Here is a 21,427-nt window from a genome sequence, read left to right as displayed (position 1 = left end):
CTTCCATTTCACCTTCCTTTTCTTCCTCCTCCCCCTCCTTCTTTTTCATATCATTCTTTAAACGTTCTTGCAGTAATTTACTATTTCATGGCAATACTTTTCAACATCAACCTTTTATAATCATTGGGAGAACTTAAAAATATACAGATGCTGGAGTGCCCTACCCAGGGACTATGATGCCATTAATTTGGCCAGGTCAGGGCATCAAGAATTTCCAAAATTTCCACAGTGACTGCAATGTACAGCCATATATGAAGAACTACCCTTTTTGTAGGAGTCTCACTATTACCTGAGGAGATAGGTGTGGTAAATGTTTTGATCTGCTTTTGGTTCAGGCTCTGAGTCATAATCTAGTGGATCCTGACTGGGTGACGTATCTCTAATGAGTCTTTAAAGTCAGCAGTCCACAAAAATGAAGTAAAACCTGTTTTTCTTTCCTGCCTTTCAGTGTTTTGTTGGTTCTTGTTTCTTGACATGAGAAAGGAATGGAAACAACAGTGAAATGGTGTTGGACCAAATGTTTACAACTGAAATTCCCTGCTGAGTTCCTCTAATGACTGGAGAAGAATCATCAGAATCACCACTCCAGCAACCTGCCTCCCGTTCCTCATTGCTCAGCATAATAATAGTCAGGGAGCATCAGGAAAACCAGATGGAACTTGCTCATTCTGCACCAGCACACATGCCCCATTTGGAGACTAATTAAGAAAATAACAAACCTGGCCACATTGGCTGAGAGAGCTCCCCACTGGGGTTTGTAAATTTGGCCATGTTTTTCCTGCATGCAGCATATTGATAGACAATATCCCATTGTTGCCTCCTCTTTCTGAGTAATCTAATGATTGTAGAACATGATGCTTGGCACTCTCTCTTGCTTCCCTGACGGTTTTTCAAACTTCCTCTAGTGCCTTTCCTCTAATTTTCTCACCTTTTCCTAAGAGAAATCCCCGGCAGTCACCAGCCTGTCCTCTCATCCTTCTTTGCCACTTCAGGTGTGGTCCAGAGGCACCAGCACCAGCCTCAGCATCATCTGGCAATTGTTCGAAATGGGGAACCCCAGACTCACCCTAAACCCAACAGATTTAGAATCTTCATTTTTATATCAAGAGCTTCAAGTTGACTTGTGTATTTATTGTTGTTCTCAGTTTCTGTCTTCTCAGTGCCCTATGTAAATATCCACCCACTAAAGAGATTTCATGAAAGGCCTGCCTTTTCTAAGTAACCCAGAGAACCCCAAGTGAAATATAGCCCCAGAGACAGCAAAAGTGCAAATTCAATCACGTGTGAATATTGCTCTTATATAAAACCTCTGCAACATTTTAAATTGACATTATTTAGATTGGTAATTTTAAATTGTTTAAACTTAAACCATTTTAAAAGTTTAAAATGGAAAATAGAATACTATTCTACTTGGTCCTGATACCTCCTGGAAACTCAGAATTGTCTTGTTCTCTGTCAGTAGACATGCCATGCATTGGTATCTCTGTTACTGGTACCATACCTTGAGACAAGAGACACGTCTTTGAAGCTGCCATGTTCCTGAGTACCAGTAGGGAGGGAGTACACATCCTAACTACTTGTAATAACCCTGTTTTGTTGGGTGAAAGGAGGCCATAGCATCCTTTCTAAGGGTTGACACAAAACGGTGTAGGTAGGAACCTAGCATAGGGCCACACACCTTTAATTCCAGCACTCCAGAGGGAGAGGCAGGCAGAGCTCTATGAGTTCGAGACCACCCTGGTCTACATAGTGAGTTTGTGCCAGCCAAGACTACATAGACTGTGTCTCAAAACCAAAAATATGTAAGTAGGAAATGAAGAATTTCATGGTGACTTTTCTGTTTCCTGGCCTTAAAGTTTAAGACAAAGTTCTTGCTGTCCCTCTATAATAAAATCAAAACTTCCCAATTTGATTGATTTCCCAAGTGGACTATGAAAGGAGCTTTCTAGAGAGTTGCTAAAAGAACTCTAAAACACTGTCTTTAATACTTGCTTGCAAAAATGTGTCAATTTCCCTTTGTTGGTACAGAAACCAAGGATGTGGTAGTTACAGTTTCAGGGGCCAGGTTCTGGGGGCTGGAGAGATGGCTCAGCAGTTAAGAGCACTGGCTGCTCTTCCAGAGGACCTGGGTTCAATTCCCAGCACCTACATGGCAGCTCACAACTGTCTGTAACTCCAGCCCCGGGGGATCCCATCCCTATCCTGGCCTCCTTGGGCACTGCATGTATGTGGTGCATCATAGACGTGTATTCAGGCACAACCTCATCACATAACAATAAATAAAATCTTATAAAAAGTGGAAAATCCAACTTGTGTAGTTTAAATATACGGTATCATCAGGTCTTCATGTAATATCAGGGACTTTTAAGAATTCACAGATAATATCTTGAGCAGCCTGTGCTTCTCAAGCCTTAGTGTGAGTTCATGCCACCTGGTGATCTGGTCCAAGTTCAATTTCTGATTCTGTGGATTTTGGACCAGAGCCTGGGAATCTGTATTTCTAAAAATTCTTAGATGATGGCCAGACTTCTGGTCCATGGATCACACTATGAGGAGCAGATGCATCTGGGATCTCAGAGTTGTTAAAATTTATTTAAAAGTTTTTTTTCCATTTTACGTTTCAACCACAGTTCCCCCTCCCTCCTTTCCTCCTGCTCACCCTCTACCTTCCCCCCTACCCAGCCCCCTATCTACTCCTCAGAGAGGGTAAGGCCTCCCATGGAGAGTCAACAAAGTCTGGCATATCAAGTTGAAACAGGACCCAGCCCCTCCCCCTTGTATCAAGGTTGAGTAAGGCATCCCACCATAGGGGAATGGGCTCCAAAAAGGCAGCTCATGCACTAGGGATAGATCCTGCTCCCACTGCTAGGCCCCATAAACTGCCCAAGCCACATAACTGTCACCCACATTCAGAGGGCCTAGTTCTGTCCAATGTGGGTTCCCAAGCTGTCATCCCAGAGTCAGTGAGCTCACACTAGCTCAGGTCAGTTGTCTCTGTGGGTTTCCCCATCATGATCTTGACCCTTTTGCTCATATAATCCCTCCTCTCTCTCTTCCACTGGACTCTGGGAGCTCCACCCACTGCTTAGCTGTGAATCTCTGCATCTGCTCCCATCAGTTACTGGATGAAGTTTCTATGATGACAATTAGGGTAGTCATCGATCTGATTACAGGGGAAGGCCAGTTCAGACAGCCTCTCCACTATTGCTTGGAGTCTTAGCTGGGGTCATCCTTGTGGATTCCTGGGAATTTCCCTAGCACCAAGTTTCTCCCTAACCCCACAATGGCTCCCTCTATCAAGATATCTCTTTCCTTGCTCTCTCTCTCTGCCCCTTCCCCAACTCTACCATCCTGTTACCTCATCTCTTGCCACCTCCCTTTACTTCCTCCCCCTCCCCCTTGACACTTCCAATTTACTCTGGAGATCTGATCTATTTCCCATTCTTAGGGGGCCACATGCATGTCTCTCTTAGGGTCTCCCTTGTTATCTAGCTTCTCTGGGGTTGTGGACTGTAGTCTGGTTATCTTGTGCTTTACTTCTGATATCCACTTATGAGTGAGTACATACCATGTTTGTCTTTCTGGGTCTGGGTTACCTCACTCAGGATGGTTTTTCTATTTCCATCCATTTGCCTGCAAATTTCATGATGTCATTGTTTTTTTTTTTTTTACAGCTAAGTAATACTCCATTGTGTAAATGTACTATATTTTCTTTATCCATTCTTTCTTTGAGGGGCATCTAGGTTGTTTCCAGTTTCTGCTATTATGAATAATGCTGCTATGAACATAGTTGAGCAAATGTCCTTGTGGTGTGAATGGGCATCCTTTGGGTATATGCTCAATAGTGGTATTGCTGGATTATGAGGTAGCTTGATTCACAGTTTTCTGAGAAACCACCATACTGATTTCCAAATTGGCTGCACAAGTTTGCACTCCCACCAGCAATGGAGGAGTGTTCCTCTTATTCCACATCCTGTCCAGCATAGGCTGTCATCACTGTTTTTGATCTTAGCTATTCTGACAGGTGTAAGATGGAATCTCAGAGCTGTTTTGATTTGCATCTCCCCAGTGGCTAAGGATGTTGAGCAATTCTTTAAGTGTCTTTCGGCCATTTGAGATTGTTCTGTTGAGAATTCTCTGTTTAGCTCTGTAGCCCATTTTTTAATTGGATTGTTCAGTATTTTGATGTCTAGTTTCTTGAGTTCTTTATATATTTTGGAGATCAGCCCTCTGTCAGATGTGGGGTTGGTGAAGATCTTTTCCCATTCTGTAGGCTGTCGTTTTGTCTTATTGACCGTGTCCTTTGTCCTACAAAAGCTTCTCAGTTTCAGAAGGTCCCATTTATTAATTGTTGTTCTCAGCACCCAAGGACTGAAGCCTCTGCTGTGTGCCTTAGAGTCAGGCATCATTATTAGTTTTGTCTGGGAAGATTTAGACTTGTAGGTAGCAGAATTGCTATGTTTATGTGGAGGATAGAGATGTGAATAGAGAAAGCATTAGCTTTATATCCATGCTGTTCCAGTTAGGGTTGCTGAGGGGAGGAGAGGCAACAAGCCTGAAGCTCTCTAAAATAACTCAAGTTGGGAGGACAGGTGAGAGAGTGCTGTGTAACAACTTGGCAGGAAGCCCTAAAGGGTATTTCCGTTCACTGTCATGAAGGAAGAGTTATTGGGACCCACTCCCTTTCTCTAAGTTCCTTTCCACATAACTGTTTCTGCTGCTCTATCACCCCAGCCTCCTTTCACTCTCTGTTTGGGGTGGCTTATACAGTCTTCTCCCCCATAGCTCCCACATGTTTTCACTAAGTCTCAGCTGTGCTTGGGTCCATCTCTACCACTTGACCTGCTGTCAACATCAACTGTGATTGCTGACAGCTTCATTTCTTCTAGAATATGCATTTCAAATTGTTGAGAAGAGGAATTTAATAGCATAGGATGCCTTAGCACACCAGTAGACCTAGGATTTCACTGCTACTATCTGAAAATTCAATTACTGCCGATGGGGGAAGGGCCAATGGTATTTGATGCCCAGACAAAGAAATACAGCTAGCAAAGATTTCTCTTTCATAGGGGCTGTGTGCCAGGACAGAGTCTGTGGTGTGGGGCAAGCATCTTGCAGCCTACTCCATATTATTCATTTCCTTAATGAAGGTCATTTCTGCACGGATGTGGTTCAGTCATAGCCTTCAGGCAGGACCAAGAAACATATCATTTGTTTATTGCTCTTTCATGTCTTCATACTCAGAGGCCAGCCTAATAAGAATATGTTACAGGGTCAGTGGAGGGAATCGGTTAACTAATGAAACTGTTTAAAGCAAACCACCACAGACCTGCTTCTGCATTTTTGAGATATCTTTATTTTAATTCAGCATAGGCAAAGGAGGTTAACAGAAAACCCTAATTAATCCAAAGTGTCAACCCAGCCTTTAAGCCTTCAGTGTTAAGAATACAGGAGAAGGCAGCAGGCTCCTCTGTAGCTTCCTGTCACTTTCCACACTGGAAATGCTGCTTTCTCATTCCAGGATGTCTGAGTGTACCCTGGGGGCATCTCCTCAGAGGGAGTGCACAAGCTCAATCACCTTCCTGAGTGCTTGAAACAGGAAATGAAGGGATGTTTGAGAAAGCAGACACACAGGGAACAAAACCCAGCCCTTACCCCTAAGACTCAACCCCCACATCGCCACACTTTTGTTCTGTGCTGTTTGTTGGGGGGAGGGGAGGGGAGAGAGGGGCACATTCTTTCTCAATATTCCTTCCCACACACAGGCTTTTAGAGAGAACTATTTTCAGTTTTTATTTGCTGATCAATAAACTCAAGGGTAGGTCTTGTCTGTTCCCAGAGATAAAGAACTGCACGCATAACTACTCTCTATCCAGCTGAACAAGCACCGCTGTTCTCTTTGTTTTTCATGGTGTTTCTGTGAGATAAGAAGAAACCGCCCAGATATGATGCATGACCAGGCAAGGTTTTGAGAGAATATTTTATAAATTCATTCCCTATCTTGAACGGTGGGATGAAAAGAATGGGGGAGGGCACCACACACAGGACAAGCTGATTTTTTTTTCTGGCTTCAAAACAAACAGGAGAATAAGAATACATGTTCAACCGAGGAAAGATTCAGACAGTTTTCAGTTCTGAATATGAAAAGCAAACAGGAAAATTGTAGTAATTTAGTAATTCAGTGGCCATTTTCTACCACAAAAATTGTTTGTCACGTGGACTCAGAATCAATACAGGACAGATAAGACCAGTGGATAGCCAAGGAACAAGATATTCCTAGGAAAACAGAAGGTGGATGGAACCGGCATAGAATCATATTAGGTCCAAACCCTCCAAGGATCTTGGCAAGTTTCTAATAGAGAACCAGGATGGAGGAGCTGATTTGAGATTAATGACGTAAGACTTTAAACAATAAGATTCGGTATAAAATCAGTTGCTCTTACTAAAGAAAAGAGACTGTTTTCATATGGCAGATGAATTTGGGGAGCTACAACTTACATAAGTTGAGTCGGAAAATCATTTAGGAGAAATATGCTGTGAGGCTAAGGGAAGCCCCGAGTCTGGGTCTTTCTGGATGTGACAGTGACGATACATAGGAAGATGCGGTTTTCATGGGTAGGAAGAAAAGAGAGAGAAACTCCAGAGACAAAGACAGGTGGCTAGTGAAAGGAAAATTGAAACTGAAGGCCACGATGTCATTGTTTCTGGGCAAGTGGAACTGAGGCTAGAGTAAACCTTAGGGAAGCTGAGCAGCACTTCATCATGCCTGTTTCTTTCCATCTCTTGGTTCATGAATCCAACAGACTATTGTCCATCTCTCATCGCCATCAACAGATAGTAAATCCCCTATAGGGCACGATGTGTTTCGTGCTTTCAAGAATCTCCCCATGATGTCTAGTGGGGGCCTTACTAGAATAGTAACTCAATAAATGTTAATTGGTAAATTAAGGAATAGACAGTTTGAAATGGGGTATCAGTGTATAGATCAGGCAAACCAAGAACTTGAGATTCTCCTGACTCAGCCTCCCAAGTGCTTGGATTACAGGATGTGTGCTATACTCACAACAGTTTCCTCTTTAAGTAATTATTTTCCTAAGTAAGTCCTAGATTTGAGGAACCCAGAAACTGGATTGTACTTTAGTTTTACTAATATTAGGTAAAAGAGAGGGAAGTTATGACTTAGATCATTAGTGTTTTATTTTAAAAATAATTGGTCAGTCTAATGACAGATATAGATAAATGATATGTATGTGTCTTTAGGAGAGAGACCAAAATTCAGTGAGCTTTTTCTTGATCCTAGATTCATTCATTCAGGCTAGACTGTAGATGACTTTTTCCCGGTCAACCTAACAAGTACTTTTCTATTAATATTTGCCTTTTGGGAAGCTTGGTGTCCTCAGAGCAAGTGCCATGCCTGTCATGTTCACAGTCTTAGTGCCAGCACCCACAATAAGCTTGCGTGGAATGGAGTACATGCTTAAGAAATGATAGGGAAAAGAAGGGAGGAAGGAAGGAATCAAGGATGGGCTAAAGGAAGGAGGACTCTGACTTTTTATACTTTATCTAGAACTTACTCATCTCTCACCAAAGTCCCCTTTCCCCTCAACCTCCGTTTTTGTGTTTAGGCACCAGAGATTCAAAATGATGAAATGTCAGAGCCTTTGCTCCTAAGGGACTGATAGTCTAGTGAGATACAGAACTAAGACGGCAAGAGGGTAAGTGTTTCATCATAACAGGAAGTCTGGTGATAGAGGAAACAAACCAAAGGAAGCATCCAGTTGGCCCCTGAGGGGAGACAGGTCACAGAGCATAGTGCAAACCAGAAGAGAATATTAACCAACTCCCTCGTGCTTTGGAGGCTTGAACACATTCTACTCTCCCTTTATAATCCGAAAACTGATTATGCACAGACTGACAAAAACGTGAGAGGCCACAAGGCCTTGCACCTCAGCCTTTCTCGAGTCAGAGTCGTTTTGGTGTTTAAGTGGTTTTTGTCTTGGCACAACTGGACTTGGCTTTCATTCTGGGAATGCAAGTGGCTGCTTGTTGTGGAGCCTCAAACTAAAGGCCTGATGTCTGGGCCAGACCTACAGCATATACTGTGTTAGGAATAGTAGCTTTGGTAAGTTCTAGTTCTTTGTTAAGCGCGATCCATTAGCATCACCATTTATTCCTTTCTGAGCAAATTCTGGTTCTCGTGACAAGGATTAATGACAGAACATGTAGATGGTGGTCTTTGCATTTTATAACAACCTGTCAGAGCAAAAGTATCTATTTTAAATGTTCTGAGGAGGATAGATAAACTTGAATCAGAAAAAAGAGAACCGTGGCAAAACATGAGGGAAGTTTTGAGGGGACAGAGATAGAAGTCCTGCTTTGACTTTTACTTTTTGATCTTTCTTTATTCAGGTACTGACCCCAGCACAAATTAAATCAATATGCCAGGCAATTCTGGACTCTGGGAAGCAGTACGCTCTGAAGAAGAGAAAACCATTCCCCCTGATGTATTCTTACTATGGAACTGAATATTTGGGTGAGTGGCACATGCCTATAGGCTGGAGAGTCTCTAATGGTAACATTGAGTAAAACAACAAATGCTTTCAGTTTTGCTATTGACCAGTGATTCTCAACCTGTGGGTCATGACCCCTTTGAGGGTCTACTGACCCTTTCACAGTGGGTCAGATAAACTGCATATCAAATATTTATAACATGATACATAACAGTAGCAAAATTACAGTTATAATGTGGCAATGAAAATAATTTTATGGTTGGGGGTCACCACAACATAAGGAACTGTATTAAAGGGTCGCAGCATTAGGAAGGTTGAGAACCACTGCTCTTAGACGATCATTATTCATGAATAAGAGATATTTTAAAGCATTTGAGAATAAAAGTTGAGATATAATTTATTATCTTTTCAAAGTGTGAATGACAGTAATATAAGCATTTTAACATTTATGTTCACAAAAGACTAAAACTTTTATTATCATCCATTTATTTATTTGAGATAGAAGTCTCAATACATTGCCTAGGTTGCCCTTGAACTACTGGGCTCAAGCGAATATCCTGCATCAGCTTCCTGAGAAACTGGGACTATGGACATATATCATCATACATGACTTAATTTTTTGAGATATGATGAACAATTGTCACATTGATTTTAAGTAATGTTTTTTAATAGGGGAATAAGGTCAATTCTAAGTTTTTAAGTGTTAGCAGATTACTAACAGGCAACTGAATTACAGTGTCAAATTTTGAGCTCTGATTCATGTAAAAAAAAAGTGAGTTTCCCCCAGTTTGAGTCCTTACAATCCTGAGCAAGATTTGTAAGGTCCTTTGAAAGCCACACTTAAAGTGAGTCTCTTTCCTCTAGATTCTGTCTACTGTAGGTTTCCATGCACAAAGTGACCTCTTACCTTTAGACTATTAGTTATGTTCCTTTTACCTAGAATATTTCACTTCCCACAAGCCCTTCATCTACTTGTAATACCCAGACTTCAAAACTCGGTGCAAATCTTACGAGATATACTGAGACCCGTTCTATGTCTTAGGGAAAAAGGTAGTTGAAGTCTATCTTGAGAATCATTAACATGTTTCAGGTATTTTCCCCTGGAGCGAATAGGGTGACATCATGGCATCATGCCCACACTGTTAATGGAGTCCTCACTGTAGCTTATTATAATTCGTGACTCACTTGTTCAACTGCCCTGTCAGGTTGGGTGCGCATTCAGGATGGGGATTCATCCATTTAGCTTTGTGATCCTTGGCCCTTTGCCACGGAGGCTGCATTTAATGAGGGTACCCGAGTGAATGGATGAATGGCTAATGAGCAACATTAGTGAGAGTTTTCTCCAAGAAATTTTGCATTCTTTTCTAAGTCTTTGTAGGATCAGACGTGGAAACAGGATTTGAGTATAAAAATCTATTTGAAATGAGATCCTAGAAAGCATCGCTAGGGAAGTGGAGAAATGAGACAAGGAAGAGGAAGAATTTCCTTTGCGAAATAATGAGCAGTTCTGGATATCAGCGGCTCTGTGTTAGATTTTTGAGTCGCTTTGACAAAATGCCTGATGTCACAACTAAAGGGAGGAATGACATTTTTTGGCTCATGGTTTCAGAAGGTTTGTTCTATTGTCACTTGAATGGATTCGTTCTGGGCACATAATAGGGATGAACATGATAGCAGAAGCATATAGTAGAGTTTACTCATCTCGTGGTAGAGAAAAATCAGGGAGAGGGAGGGGCCTGAAGACCCTCAAAGATATACACCAAGCAACCTACTTCTTGATAGGCCCCCACACTAACATTTCCACAATCTCCCAAAGTAGCACCACTCACTGGAGAACAAGCATTTCCTCTATATTCTGATGGCAAATATTTCATATTCAAACTGGAATAGGCTCAGTCACACTGGAGACTCTCAGAGGTCATAATGGGACACGCCTCAGAATTGTCTTACCCAAAGAATGAGGAAATTCAGGTCTTTATCTATTCATTTCCTGCTTTATTGGTTGGCTGCTCCAGGGGTGTTAATTTTGCCTTATCCCCATATGTTGACCATATTCCTGTGGCCAGAGAAAAACTCAGGCAAAATAAGAACTATTTAGGTAGGAAGTTTGGAGAACATAGGCGCACTGAGTGGAAAGCTTGTCAGGGTGCTATCCGTGTCTTTTATAGTTCTTTTATTAATAGTTTTTTTTTTTAAGAGAAATTGACATTCTGGCCATTGATGTACATATTATAAACCAAATTTCTGATAAATATGTAAATACTTTCCTGAAAACACAAGCTTCCTTGTAATAATTATTATCAATATATAATATGCAATATGTCTTAATATAAGACTAAATAGTATGCATTATATATATATAGTCTAAGTTGTATATGTTATATAATATATAAATATTTACACAAATATTGTTTATTTGTGTAAATAATGAAGCACTAATAAAAGAATTGGCCTAAAGGATTATAAGGCTGCAAAATCCAGACTTCAAAAGGTCAATGTTGTAAGTTTCAGGCTGAGTCCAAGTCTATAGGGAAAAGACAAATTTCTAAGCTGGAGAATTATTTCTTAGCGTTTTTTGTTCCAATCAGGCCTTGAAGAGTGGATGAGGACTGCCTACCATTGACAAGGGCAATCTTCTTTAATTCAAGTACTTATAGGTTCAACTTTTATTGTTTCCACAAGACTCAAAAAGAAGTACTTAGAAATAATAGTCAACAAAAATCTCTGGACAACATCTTGCCCAATTAAGTTGCCACATAGACTCACTCATCATACTCCTGCTACACAGCTATTATAGAGTACTTCACTTATGTTCTAATAGTTTTTCAAATATGGCTCACTTTCTGAACTGAATGGGGAGGTCTCTTCAAGAATATGGGCAAACTCATATTCATCTTTGTATCTCCACGGTGAGATAATGTCCAAAACACAGGTATTCATTGTGAAGATTTAAATGAATTGATGCCAAGAGAAAGGATTTTTTTCTGTTTTGTTTACTCTTCTATCCTTAGCACCTAAAGCATCTGGTGCATGATAGATGCTTAATACTTAGATTTTGAATGGATTGATGGATTATTAAGATATCTAGACAAAATTGTTTTCTAGTACTTTGGGAACATTTTCATAAAATCAAAATTTCTATGAAGAGCTTAACAGTTTTATTTAGGGTTTATGGTCCATATGGTTTCAGTCGTAAATACAAATCTGCTGTATGACATGAAGGAAACAGAACAACGTGCAAATGGATGAGTATAGCTATGTTCCAATAAAACTTTATTTACAAAAGTAGTGAGCCAGATTTGGGCTGCAAGCTGTACTTTGCTGGTGGTTTAGTTTTTTTTTTTAAGCAACTCAATTGTTATAATATTGTATGTGCTTTCAAGTAATATTTTAATGTAAAACAAATCTCATTATTTTCTTTTCACCAGATTAAACTACCTCCCCTCTCTTGGTGGATAAATGATGCTTGCTTTGTCCACACAGGGGCAGCTCATGGCCTGTCATCCATTCTCCAGATGCTTCTTTCTTACCACGAACATCTCAAGCCTTCAGATCGGGAGCTGGTGTGGCAGAGTGTGGACTTCCTCATGGAACAGGAACAGAATTGCAACTGGCCTCCTGAGCTCGGAGAGACCATCGAGAGAGAGAACGAACTGGTCCACTGGTGCCATGGTGCTCCAGGTCTCCCACACACTGTTGTTTGAAAACAGGGCCTTTCACCTAGCTTACACAAAGGGAGTTCATTTTTTTCTGAGATTTGAGGGTATTTCTCAACCTAGGTCATAGCTATCAAGTTGAAATTTTTGAAAACTAAAAAATATGTTGATCTTTAAAGGACTTCTGAAAACTGTTCCATAGGTTTAAAAAATAGATCTCTCGATCCATAGTGGTAAACAAGCACTCCTTCAAAATGCAATGTGGATCACATATGTAGTCCAAACTTTCAGGGTATCTGAGTGGTAGAGTGAGTGATTAATATCCTCAGAGTTCTGGGTTTGATTCCCAGAATATATGCACAAAAAGAATCAGTAGCCCCATATTCAAAAGCAAAACGAAATGGGTAGAATTCATTTTAATAATGTATAACTCCAATATTATTATTTCAATAGGTTCCTGATTTAAAAATGATTGAAAATGGCTGGGCTAGGGACGAAAAGCACTGCTGGTAGAGGACTTGCCTGGAACCCAGGGGACCTGGGTTCACTCCAGAGCACTAAAAAAATGATAGTATATAGTCTTTAAAATATTAGAATCTTTACAATTCAGTGTGGATTTTACACTTACATAACATTCTAATCAAATGCTACGTTTCAAAATCTTGTTAGCTACATTGCAAGGTACACGTACTCAGTCTGATCATTTATTTGGTGGCCCCTGGCCTAGTAACAGCTTGTTGTAAATTTCTATACATCCCAGTGAATCACAATGTGTATTGATCCTTATGAAACTTGTGTTAATCTTTAAGTTTGAGACACATGGTTTTGGAATTCTTTTCAATTGAGTATTTCCAGTAATAACTAATGAAATGTCTAGAAAAATGAGAATCCATCCCCCAATTCTGAATTCTGAAATTGAGCCTTGAAACTAGACAGACTTCATTACCTACCTCTCCCTATCCCACGTTTTTCAAATCCCATTACACTACTAACTAGTCTTTTGGAGAAGGAATAATTGAAAAGAAGTTAAATTCAAACAAATAAATTCAGTTCATTGGCAAAGAGAGTGAAATATCAAATAACACAGTTATTAATTTTGTTCTGTGACAATTGCATGTGTGTATAATGCTTTATAATTACTTTTACTTTCTAAATTTTTTGATTATGGAGGAGTTTGGTTTGCAGGGCTATGCTTCAAACAGAAGAGCACAGCTTTAGATTGCATTTGATTTAGCTTTGTCTTGTTACCTGATTTTTATTGCCTACCCTTTTCCCTTTAATTAATGTTCTTTATCAAACTAGACTTCTCTTTTTTCCTTGATACACTTTGAGGTGATGAATAATATGTCACTGTCCATTGTCACATTTTCTCTGCCTACCACATTTAACTATGGAAGGAATGGCAAACTGTGCATTTAAAAACGTACCAGGACATAGTACATTATGTTCAAGCTAACTGATGCCAGGGATAATTTGTGCCCATTACTTCTTGCTTTGACCTTTTTATGGGGAAAAACACATCAGTTATTTACCATCCTGGAAATTAAGTTTCTTGTTATGCTCAATATTTCTATTTCTCCTTCCTCTTAATCATTCTCAGCGATGGTCTCTGGATATTCTCCAAGCATCCCAGGATTCTTGAATTTTGGAGATGTCCCAAATTAAATATAGAATATTTTAAAAGGATTCAATGTGCTAGTAAAAGCCCCTAATAGAGTAGGAAGTTAATCTACTGCAATGAGTGGCTGTGCCTGTTACTGAAGTAGGTGTCTAAGTGGCTGTTATTCTACCCTTTCTGTATACCAGATGCCATCTGTTTCAGCAGGTCATGGATTAAGACACTGCAGCATAGGATTCATGACACTGGAGACTTTATTTATCCTCCTTAGCATTCATTCTAAGTATTTTGAGAAGAATGACATAAGTACATTGCTTCAAAACAAAACAAAAGACATTAAGTTCATGTAGTCACCGGAGTATCAAAAAGAAACTGATTCACTAACGAAATAAGGTCCATTATTTCTGCTAACCCCAACCCTCACCTAAGAATGATTATAAAACTGGTAATTGCAGGTCAAAGACAGTCAAGAGCTCGCTGAAGTTGACTACAATAAATTTATCCCTAAATCCAACAAGAAATGGCCTAGAAAAATAATTTCATTTGTTCGAGAAAAAAATTGGAGAATAGATTTATGAACAGCACAGATGGTTTGGGATGACAGACCATTCCTGTGATTAAAAACCTGCCAGAGATAATCTACAATGTGGAGCTTCATTAATATTACTTATCCACGCCTCGGTTTCCTATTGGCTTTCTTTCAGCCCAGCTCTCCAAGTGACTGCCCTAGTTATTATGAATGAAATGTAGAAATAGTTCTTGACTATAGATGAACAATTAAGGGGTCTAATTGTAGCTCTAGCACTAACCAGCTAAGTGACCTTGAGAAAACTCACTTTTTAAAAAATCTGAAATGAGCGTGTTGAAGTGGAATAGTGAATCTCAGTATTTTTGTCACCATTGGCACATTTTAACATCTGGACCTTTGCCATTCCTTAGGGATGTATCTCAGATGCTTTTATAAACACCCACATTTATAAATACCTACAGTGACATATAGGTTTGTCTCCCTAAATACAATAAAGTATTGCAGGAGGACTCATGTGATCCCTTCATAACCTTGATCACTCTGAAATACAGGATGGAAGTCATTTGCAGAATCATTAAAACAAATGCTGTGGCTAAAATAACCTTCCTGACTGCATCAGGTTACATCATTACTTTGGTAACACTGACAGTGCACTTCCTTTACTCTGTGTGAAGCACAGGTGTGAGCAGTTTTGAAAATTTGTTCCACAAAGGCTCTTGGTAGGTGACTTTGAATAAAGAGCAAAACTAAGTTTTGTGATGACTCAGCAAAATTACACATGGAGCACAAATCTGGGTGCTGATGCTCCAGTATGTTGAAACAGTGTATTCTATCTGTCACAAGTCTCTGGAAGTCCCACGTTTCAAAGATTTAGTCTCCCCAAACCATCTTTATTAAATTATAATTGAATCTCCTGGTTGTATTTGGAAAAGTCATATACTGTCACTGACCTGTGTTTCATATCATTGAATACTAATTAGTGATCCCAGGAAGAAGTTGTGCTAGTTTCCATTACAAAGAAACATGACATCCTTTCCTTTAAGAGTTAGAAGTGTTGGGATGGTTTCCATTAGGCCAGAATAGGGGCTAGCAAATTTAGAACATTTTCAATGCCCCTACACATACATCAATCTGTAATCCAGGCTTCAAGGACAGAATGTTTTACTCTGGTCAGAACCATAGGATCCATAGCTTGTAACTGTCTGGGGCTAATAGCTTGGTATAGCAATTAAACCATTACCATTTCAGTCTATCTTTTTTTTTTTTTTTTACATCTCTGCTCTGCTTCCAGTGCCAGCTTTGGCCAGAGCAGTGCTTCTCACCCTTCCTAATGCTGTGACCCTTTAATACAGTTCCTCACGTTGTGGTGACCCCAGTCATGACATTATTTTGTTGCTACTCCATACTGTAATTTTGCTACTGTTATAAATGGTAATGTAGATATCTGATATGCTGGATATTTGATATGTGACCCCTGTGAAGGGTTTGAGACCCACAGTTTGAGAACCACTGTGTTAAGGTGATAAATGAGGTATCACAGAGACAACAGACGTTTGTGGAATTATTTGGTGGCAAAACACCACAGCACAAATGAGGAGAAAAGAAAGGAATATGATAAAATTCCTACCCTCTGGTGGTTTGTCTTCTAGCAGGGGAGGCAGACATGAAAACAGATTGTTTTAATTTGGTCATGTGTAAGTGTTACATTATATATAGAGTGAGATAGGATCCAAGAAAAGAGATTTCTCATGCTGCCTCCAGATTCAGTGAAGGCTTCCTAAAGAAAGTGATTCCTGACTTGAGTCGTGCCAAGAAAAGCAGGAGGCTTCTTCCAAGAATAACAGACATTCAGAAGCATGGAAGCATCGCAGATAGTTTGGTTTTGTGGGAGTGAAAAGATTCAGTTGGAGAATGAAGAAACTAGCAAACAGAGCAGAATGTTGATCATAAAGGGCTTTCGGTGTCATGCTAAGGTACCTGTATAATAGGGAACCCTTTAGCTTTCCTTGGCTAAAACACTCCCACTTAACTCTCTTTCGTGCATGTCTGGAAGCAGAGCGTACTCTCGGGAACCTACTAGGCCAAGGGTTGTAGGACAGAAACTAAGAAAAGCTAGAGAAGGCTTCCATGGAGACTAGCTTTACTCTGATTCTGAGGATGCTAATAGGCACAAGGTACACTAAAAATCTGGTTCTGTCTTGAGGCAAGGGAGTAGGCTGTCTTTAGCCATCCATGATAGTCAGCTCCAGAGAGCTGACTGAGACACGATACGATTTTCTGTTTGCCTGTGGGGAAGTCTCCAAAGATGGGAATCCAGGAGGTATGTTAGCAGCCAGCTGTTAGAAGAACTCAGACATGGTCTACTTGCTGGTAAGATAAAGGGGAGCTGAGTCAGGTACCTCATTGATTCCTGCTCATCCTCTAGTACTTAGTTAGATGATGACAGTCTAGTAGACCTTTCCTACCAGCATCTGTAGGGCAGGGACCCTCCTGTGTGTTCCCATAAGTATATTTGTGTACACATAGCCTACTTTGTACCTCCAGATTAAGCTCTAAAAGCCATTAAAGACAGTGACATTTTAAAATCAGTATCTGCCATATAGTTCATGCTCAATTGATACCTAAACAGCCGCCACATCCTATGAAATTACTCTTTGGCAAGTTTCATTTCCATCTTTCTGCCAAGAAAACTAGCTCAGAGCTATCCCACCTTTCCTTAGGTCTTTCCTCACAATACTGTGTAAGACCAATCACATTATTATGCAAAAATCAAAACCAACCAATTCATAATAAAAACACTTCTAGTAGTTCCCTGTTACCACAGTATACAGTCTAAAATGCTTAACAGAAACTATCATACCATCCATAATCTGAACTCCTTCTTCTTCTTTTTCTACCCTCCCAGTGCCTTGGTTAGCATGCTGCCACAATGACCTGGTGGTTTAGTCTTAGATGTCTCTGAACCTCTTAGCCTCTGTGGTCTTGGTGCCTAATATGCTTTCCCTGCCTCATCTTGGGCCTAGGGTTTTCCATGCAGCCTACAAACCCCAGAAAATCCCAGCTTCCGATCAAGGCCTCCCCTGACTGTTTCCTTCAGGACAATTTCACTTGTCTGATCTCTATAGTTTCACTGACAGTACCATTCATTGTATGCTCCAGCAGCAGCATGGAGCCATGCCTTATTTGATGTTAGTTACAGTGTCTACCTGAAAGGCATATGGCATCATTAGCATTCGTTTTAGATTCCTCAGTGCCAGTACTAGCTATACAATTTGGGAGACCTATTACAAAATACAAAAGTACTAATTTTGAAAAAAACCTATTAAGAATCTCAAGATAGTAACAGCAGAGTATTAAGCCCAGTATGGGACCCTTTGAGGAGCAAGCTGCTTTGCCCTTGAAGCTTGCCTTGCACCATGGCCGCACATGGGTTTTCTACAATTTTTTTTTCTTCTCCAGCAAGTTATGTATAAATACTCAAATAAATTTTCAAAGCAATGAAAGGGAGAGAGAATCTTAGTGGGAGATCTCATCAAGATACCTACTCCATTCAAGGCCATTGCTTCCACTTGAAAATATGAGTTGGGAGGGTACCGGGCACAAATCCCAGAGCCTCACACTTGCTAGGCAAGCATTCTACCACTGTACTAGTCTCTTAGCCCTTCTGTGCGTTGTGTGTAGGAGGAAAGTATGCAGGAGACAGAGTCTTCTTGGATTATTAATCTCTGTGATTATGGACCACCAGACCTTGCAACTTGGGGAAAATAATTTCAGTTAATAGGTGTTTCTGCTCTTGCTTCTGTAGTGGGTATTACCTTCGTTGGCAAGTGTTGAAGGAATGTTTCTTTCCATGGAGCACTGACCATGGGAAGGACTCACTTCACAGCTGGAATAGACATCTTATTGAGGTTGTTTGATAACACTGCTATTTTTGGAAAGACTCCTAGTTTTGCTCTTAAGGAAAAGGGTATTGTTATAAATATGTAAACATTGCAAATTCTGAACTTCTAAGGGGTGATGGTTCATATTTATTGATGTGCTTCAATTAAAATGTTTCTCTTTCTCCAAAAGCCAGCTCCATGATAAAATTAAAACAGCTTAAACTACTCACACAGGAAAAAGCCCACTCTCATGTAGAACATTCTGTAGTCTTGCTACCAAATGCATAATGCCCAGAAGTCCACTTTTTGGAAACGTAGCTAAGAATGTGAAAAACAAAAGAAAACGAAAAGGAAATGTAGTAGCTCAGGCCACATCTTAGACACGCTGTGCTAGAACATGTAGTAATTCATGAGGTGTACCTCTTTGAGAAGCTGTATATTATTAAACCCTGAAAGTCACCTCTTACTATCTTTGATGTTTTTACAGGAATTGCTTATCTGTTTGCCAAAGCTTATCTCGTTTCCAAGAAACCACAGTACCTGGACACATGTATCCGGTGTGGGGAGCTAACATGGCAGAAAGGCCTGCTGAAGAAGGGGCCAGGAATTTGCCACGGTGTAGCTGGCAGTGCCTATGTTTTCCTTCTGCTGTACCGTCTTACAGGAAACTCCAAGTACATCTACCGCGCCCAAAGGTCAGTGGTTTTCATGTGCATATTCTTAGAGATCCTTTTTTTCCCCCATTGAGACAAAGTCTCATATATCTTAGGCTGGCCTTCAAGTCACCATATAGTGATCAATGACCTTGAGTTTCTGATTCTTCCTACTTACATCTTCCAAGTTCTAGAATTACAGGTGTATACCACCACACCATTTTATGTGGTGCCAGGGATTAAAACCAGAGCTTTTTGTGTGCTGGGCAAGTACTCTACCCACTGAGCTACATCCTGAGTCCTAGTTTTGGAAATCTTAATCTAATGAACTTTCTAAGTAGGTAATACAGCCACCTGGTTTCAAATGTGTAGAAAGGAGCATAGCGACCCGGCCCCCAGCCATTTAATTGACTTCCCTGGGAACTGTCTTGTTTGTCTTCCCAAGAATGTTCTCTCTAAAATCAAGCTTATGGGAGTATGTATCAAAGTTTGTCCTTCTTCTGCAAATGATAGTGCTTTGTTATTTGCTGACTGTGCTCTATTAATACATGAAGGGCTTCTTCTATCATTTTTGTTGAACATTCTTACTAAAATAAGAACATTTTACTCCAGCTGTTTCCATTATTTTCATTATAAACGATGCTACCTTTGACACACAGATGAATAGACTATCCTTTCCTGCCTTCTGTCTAGGAGGAAAGTAGACAAACTGTGCAGGAGACAGAGTCATCTTGGATTACTAATCTCTTTCACTGTGAACCTCTACACCTTGCAACTGAGGGGAAAGAATTTCTGTTAATAGTTGTTCTGTCTCTTGTTTCTGCTCTTGCTTCTGTAGTGGATACTACCTTTGTTAGCAAGTAAATTCCTGCAAATGGAATTTCTGAGCTAAAGGCTATATAGATATATTTTCTAATAAAATATCATCTAATTTTGATAATGCTAAATTATCTGTAGTCTATTCCCTGAAATCCTGATAAATATGGAAACAAGATGTAGAACAGACAACATTGTTTTGAATAGAAATAACTCCATACCAATTAACTGTATACACTATGCCAAGAAGACTATGAGGGCATTTGGAAGCTGTCTATGTAAGTTGTCAGAAGAGGTCTTGGTTTTCTGTGTGGTACTTCTAAACTAGGAGGCTTCTCACACCGCCCCCCCCCCCATGATTTGATTCCCTTGTATCTGAATTGTCACTTGGTAGAGACCAAAAAATAGTCCCTCATGGTTGTGAGAATTCCTTTTAAAGGGATATACCCAGAATCATATTGGCTATGTGAAATATCACCCACTTCTCAGGGGTATTTGCTGGTTTAAATAAGTTAATACATGAAAATTATTTTATTTTTTAAGTTTCATAAACTTTATTATAAAAAAGAACTTGAAAATAAATACAAGAAAATCATTTTAAATAGTGCCTGGAATATAGTAACTTCAATGTAAAGGTTAACTGTTGTTATTACTATAATTTTGAGCTTTATTATTCCTTAGTTTTATCTATGCATATGTATATATACACATATGTATGTATTTATATTTATACATACATATGTGTATGTGTGTCTATGTACATTTTGGTTCTAGGAATTAAATCCAGAGCTTCACATGTGCTAAAGACACACTTTTATATATGCTAAAGACACACTTTACCATTAAATCATACCTCAGCTCTCACTCTACTTTCAATAGGCTCCTATTTTATATATATAATATATATGTGTGTGTGTACTATATATATATATACTACATTATATATGTACTATTTTAACCTACAATTTTGAATGAGTAATTTTAGTTTGAATAGATTTATTTCATTGGTTTTTTGTTTTGTTTTGTTTTTGTTTTTTTTTGGTTTTTCAAGACAAGGTTTCTCTGTGTATCCCTGGCTGTCCTGGATCTCAGATCAGGCTGGCCTTGAGCTCACAGAGATCCGCCTGCCTCTGCCTCCCAAGTGCTGGAATTAAAGACATGTGCCACCACCGCCCAGCTTATTTCATTGTTTTAAGAAGTTAAATAATTATTCAATGAAGTTGTATCATAATTAATTCAATCAACTTCTAAGTAATAGAAACTTGATATGTGTTAAATATTTACTAATATAGGCAAAATTGCCTCAAATATCATATCCAATATATACATCCAATGCAATCAAAATATATAATATATGTACATTATAGTGGTAGAAGCATTTATGTAGGAAATATTTTAAATTTACTGTATACCCCAGAGTCTCATTCATGCATGCTAGGTAGGCAAGCAGTCTATCATTGAGTACTCTATCCCTGACCTAAAATTTTAGAATTGAAACCTTCAGGTTTATAAGTGTTTCTTAGTCTAAAATGAACCTAACTCTATCCTTTCCTTTCCTACCCTCCCCCATTTTTTCCTATTGTGGTGGTTATGTTAAAGATTACAACTCTTCCTTGAATTATACTATAAATATTTTCCTTCATTGCTATTTCTTTTTAATATCAATTTTTTATTTTATTTGTATGGATGTTTTGCCTGTATATGCATCTGTGCATCACGTGTAATCCTGATGCCTGTGGAGAGCAGAGAAACAAAGCAGGTTTC

General features: G+C 39.5%; 1 protein-coding gene across 1 annotated transcript in view; it reads left to right on the top strand.

Moving 5' to 3' along the window:
* Lancl3 (LanC like family member 3) overlaps positions 1-21,427 on the top strand; it is a 104,672-nt gene that overhangs the window by 75,420 nt on the left and 7,825 nt on the right. The window contains exons 2-4 of the mRNA XM_059250673.1: positions 8,410-8,533; positions 11,994-12,191; positions 18,682-18,889. Coding sequence (XP_059106656.1) covers positions 8,410-8,533; positions 11,994-12,191; positions 18,682-18,889 — 530 coding nt within the window. The remainder of the gene's footprint in view (positions 1-8,409; positions 8,534-11,993; positions 12,192-18,681; positions 18,890-21,427) is intronic.

This window comes from Peromyscus eremicus, chromosome X (genome assembly GCF_949786415.1).
Source record: "Peromyscus eremicus chromosome X, PerEre_H2_v1, whole genome shotgun sequence".
Lineage (NCBI taxonomy): Eukaryota > Metazoa > Chordata > Mammalia > Rodentia > Cricetidae > Peromyscus > Peromyscus eremicus.
This window is presented reverse-complemented; position numbering and strand designations above follow the sequence as displayed.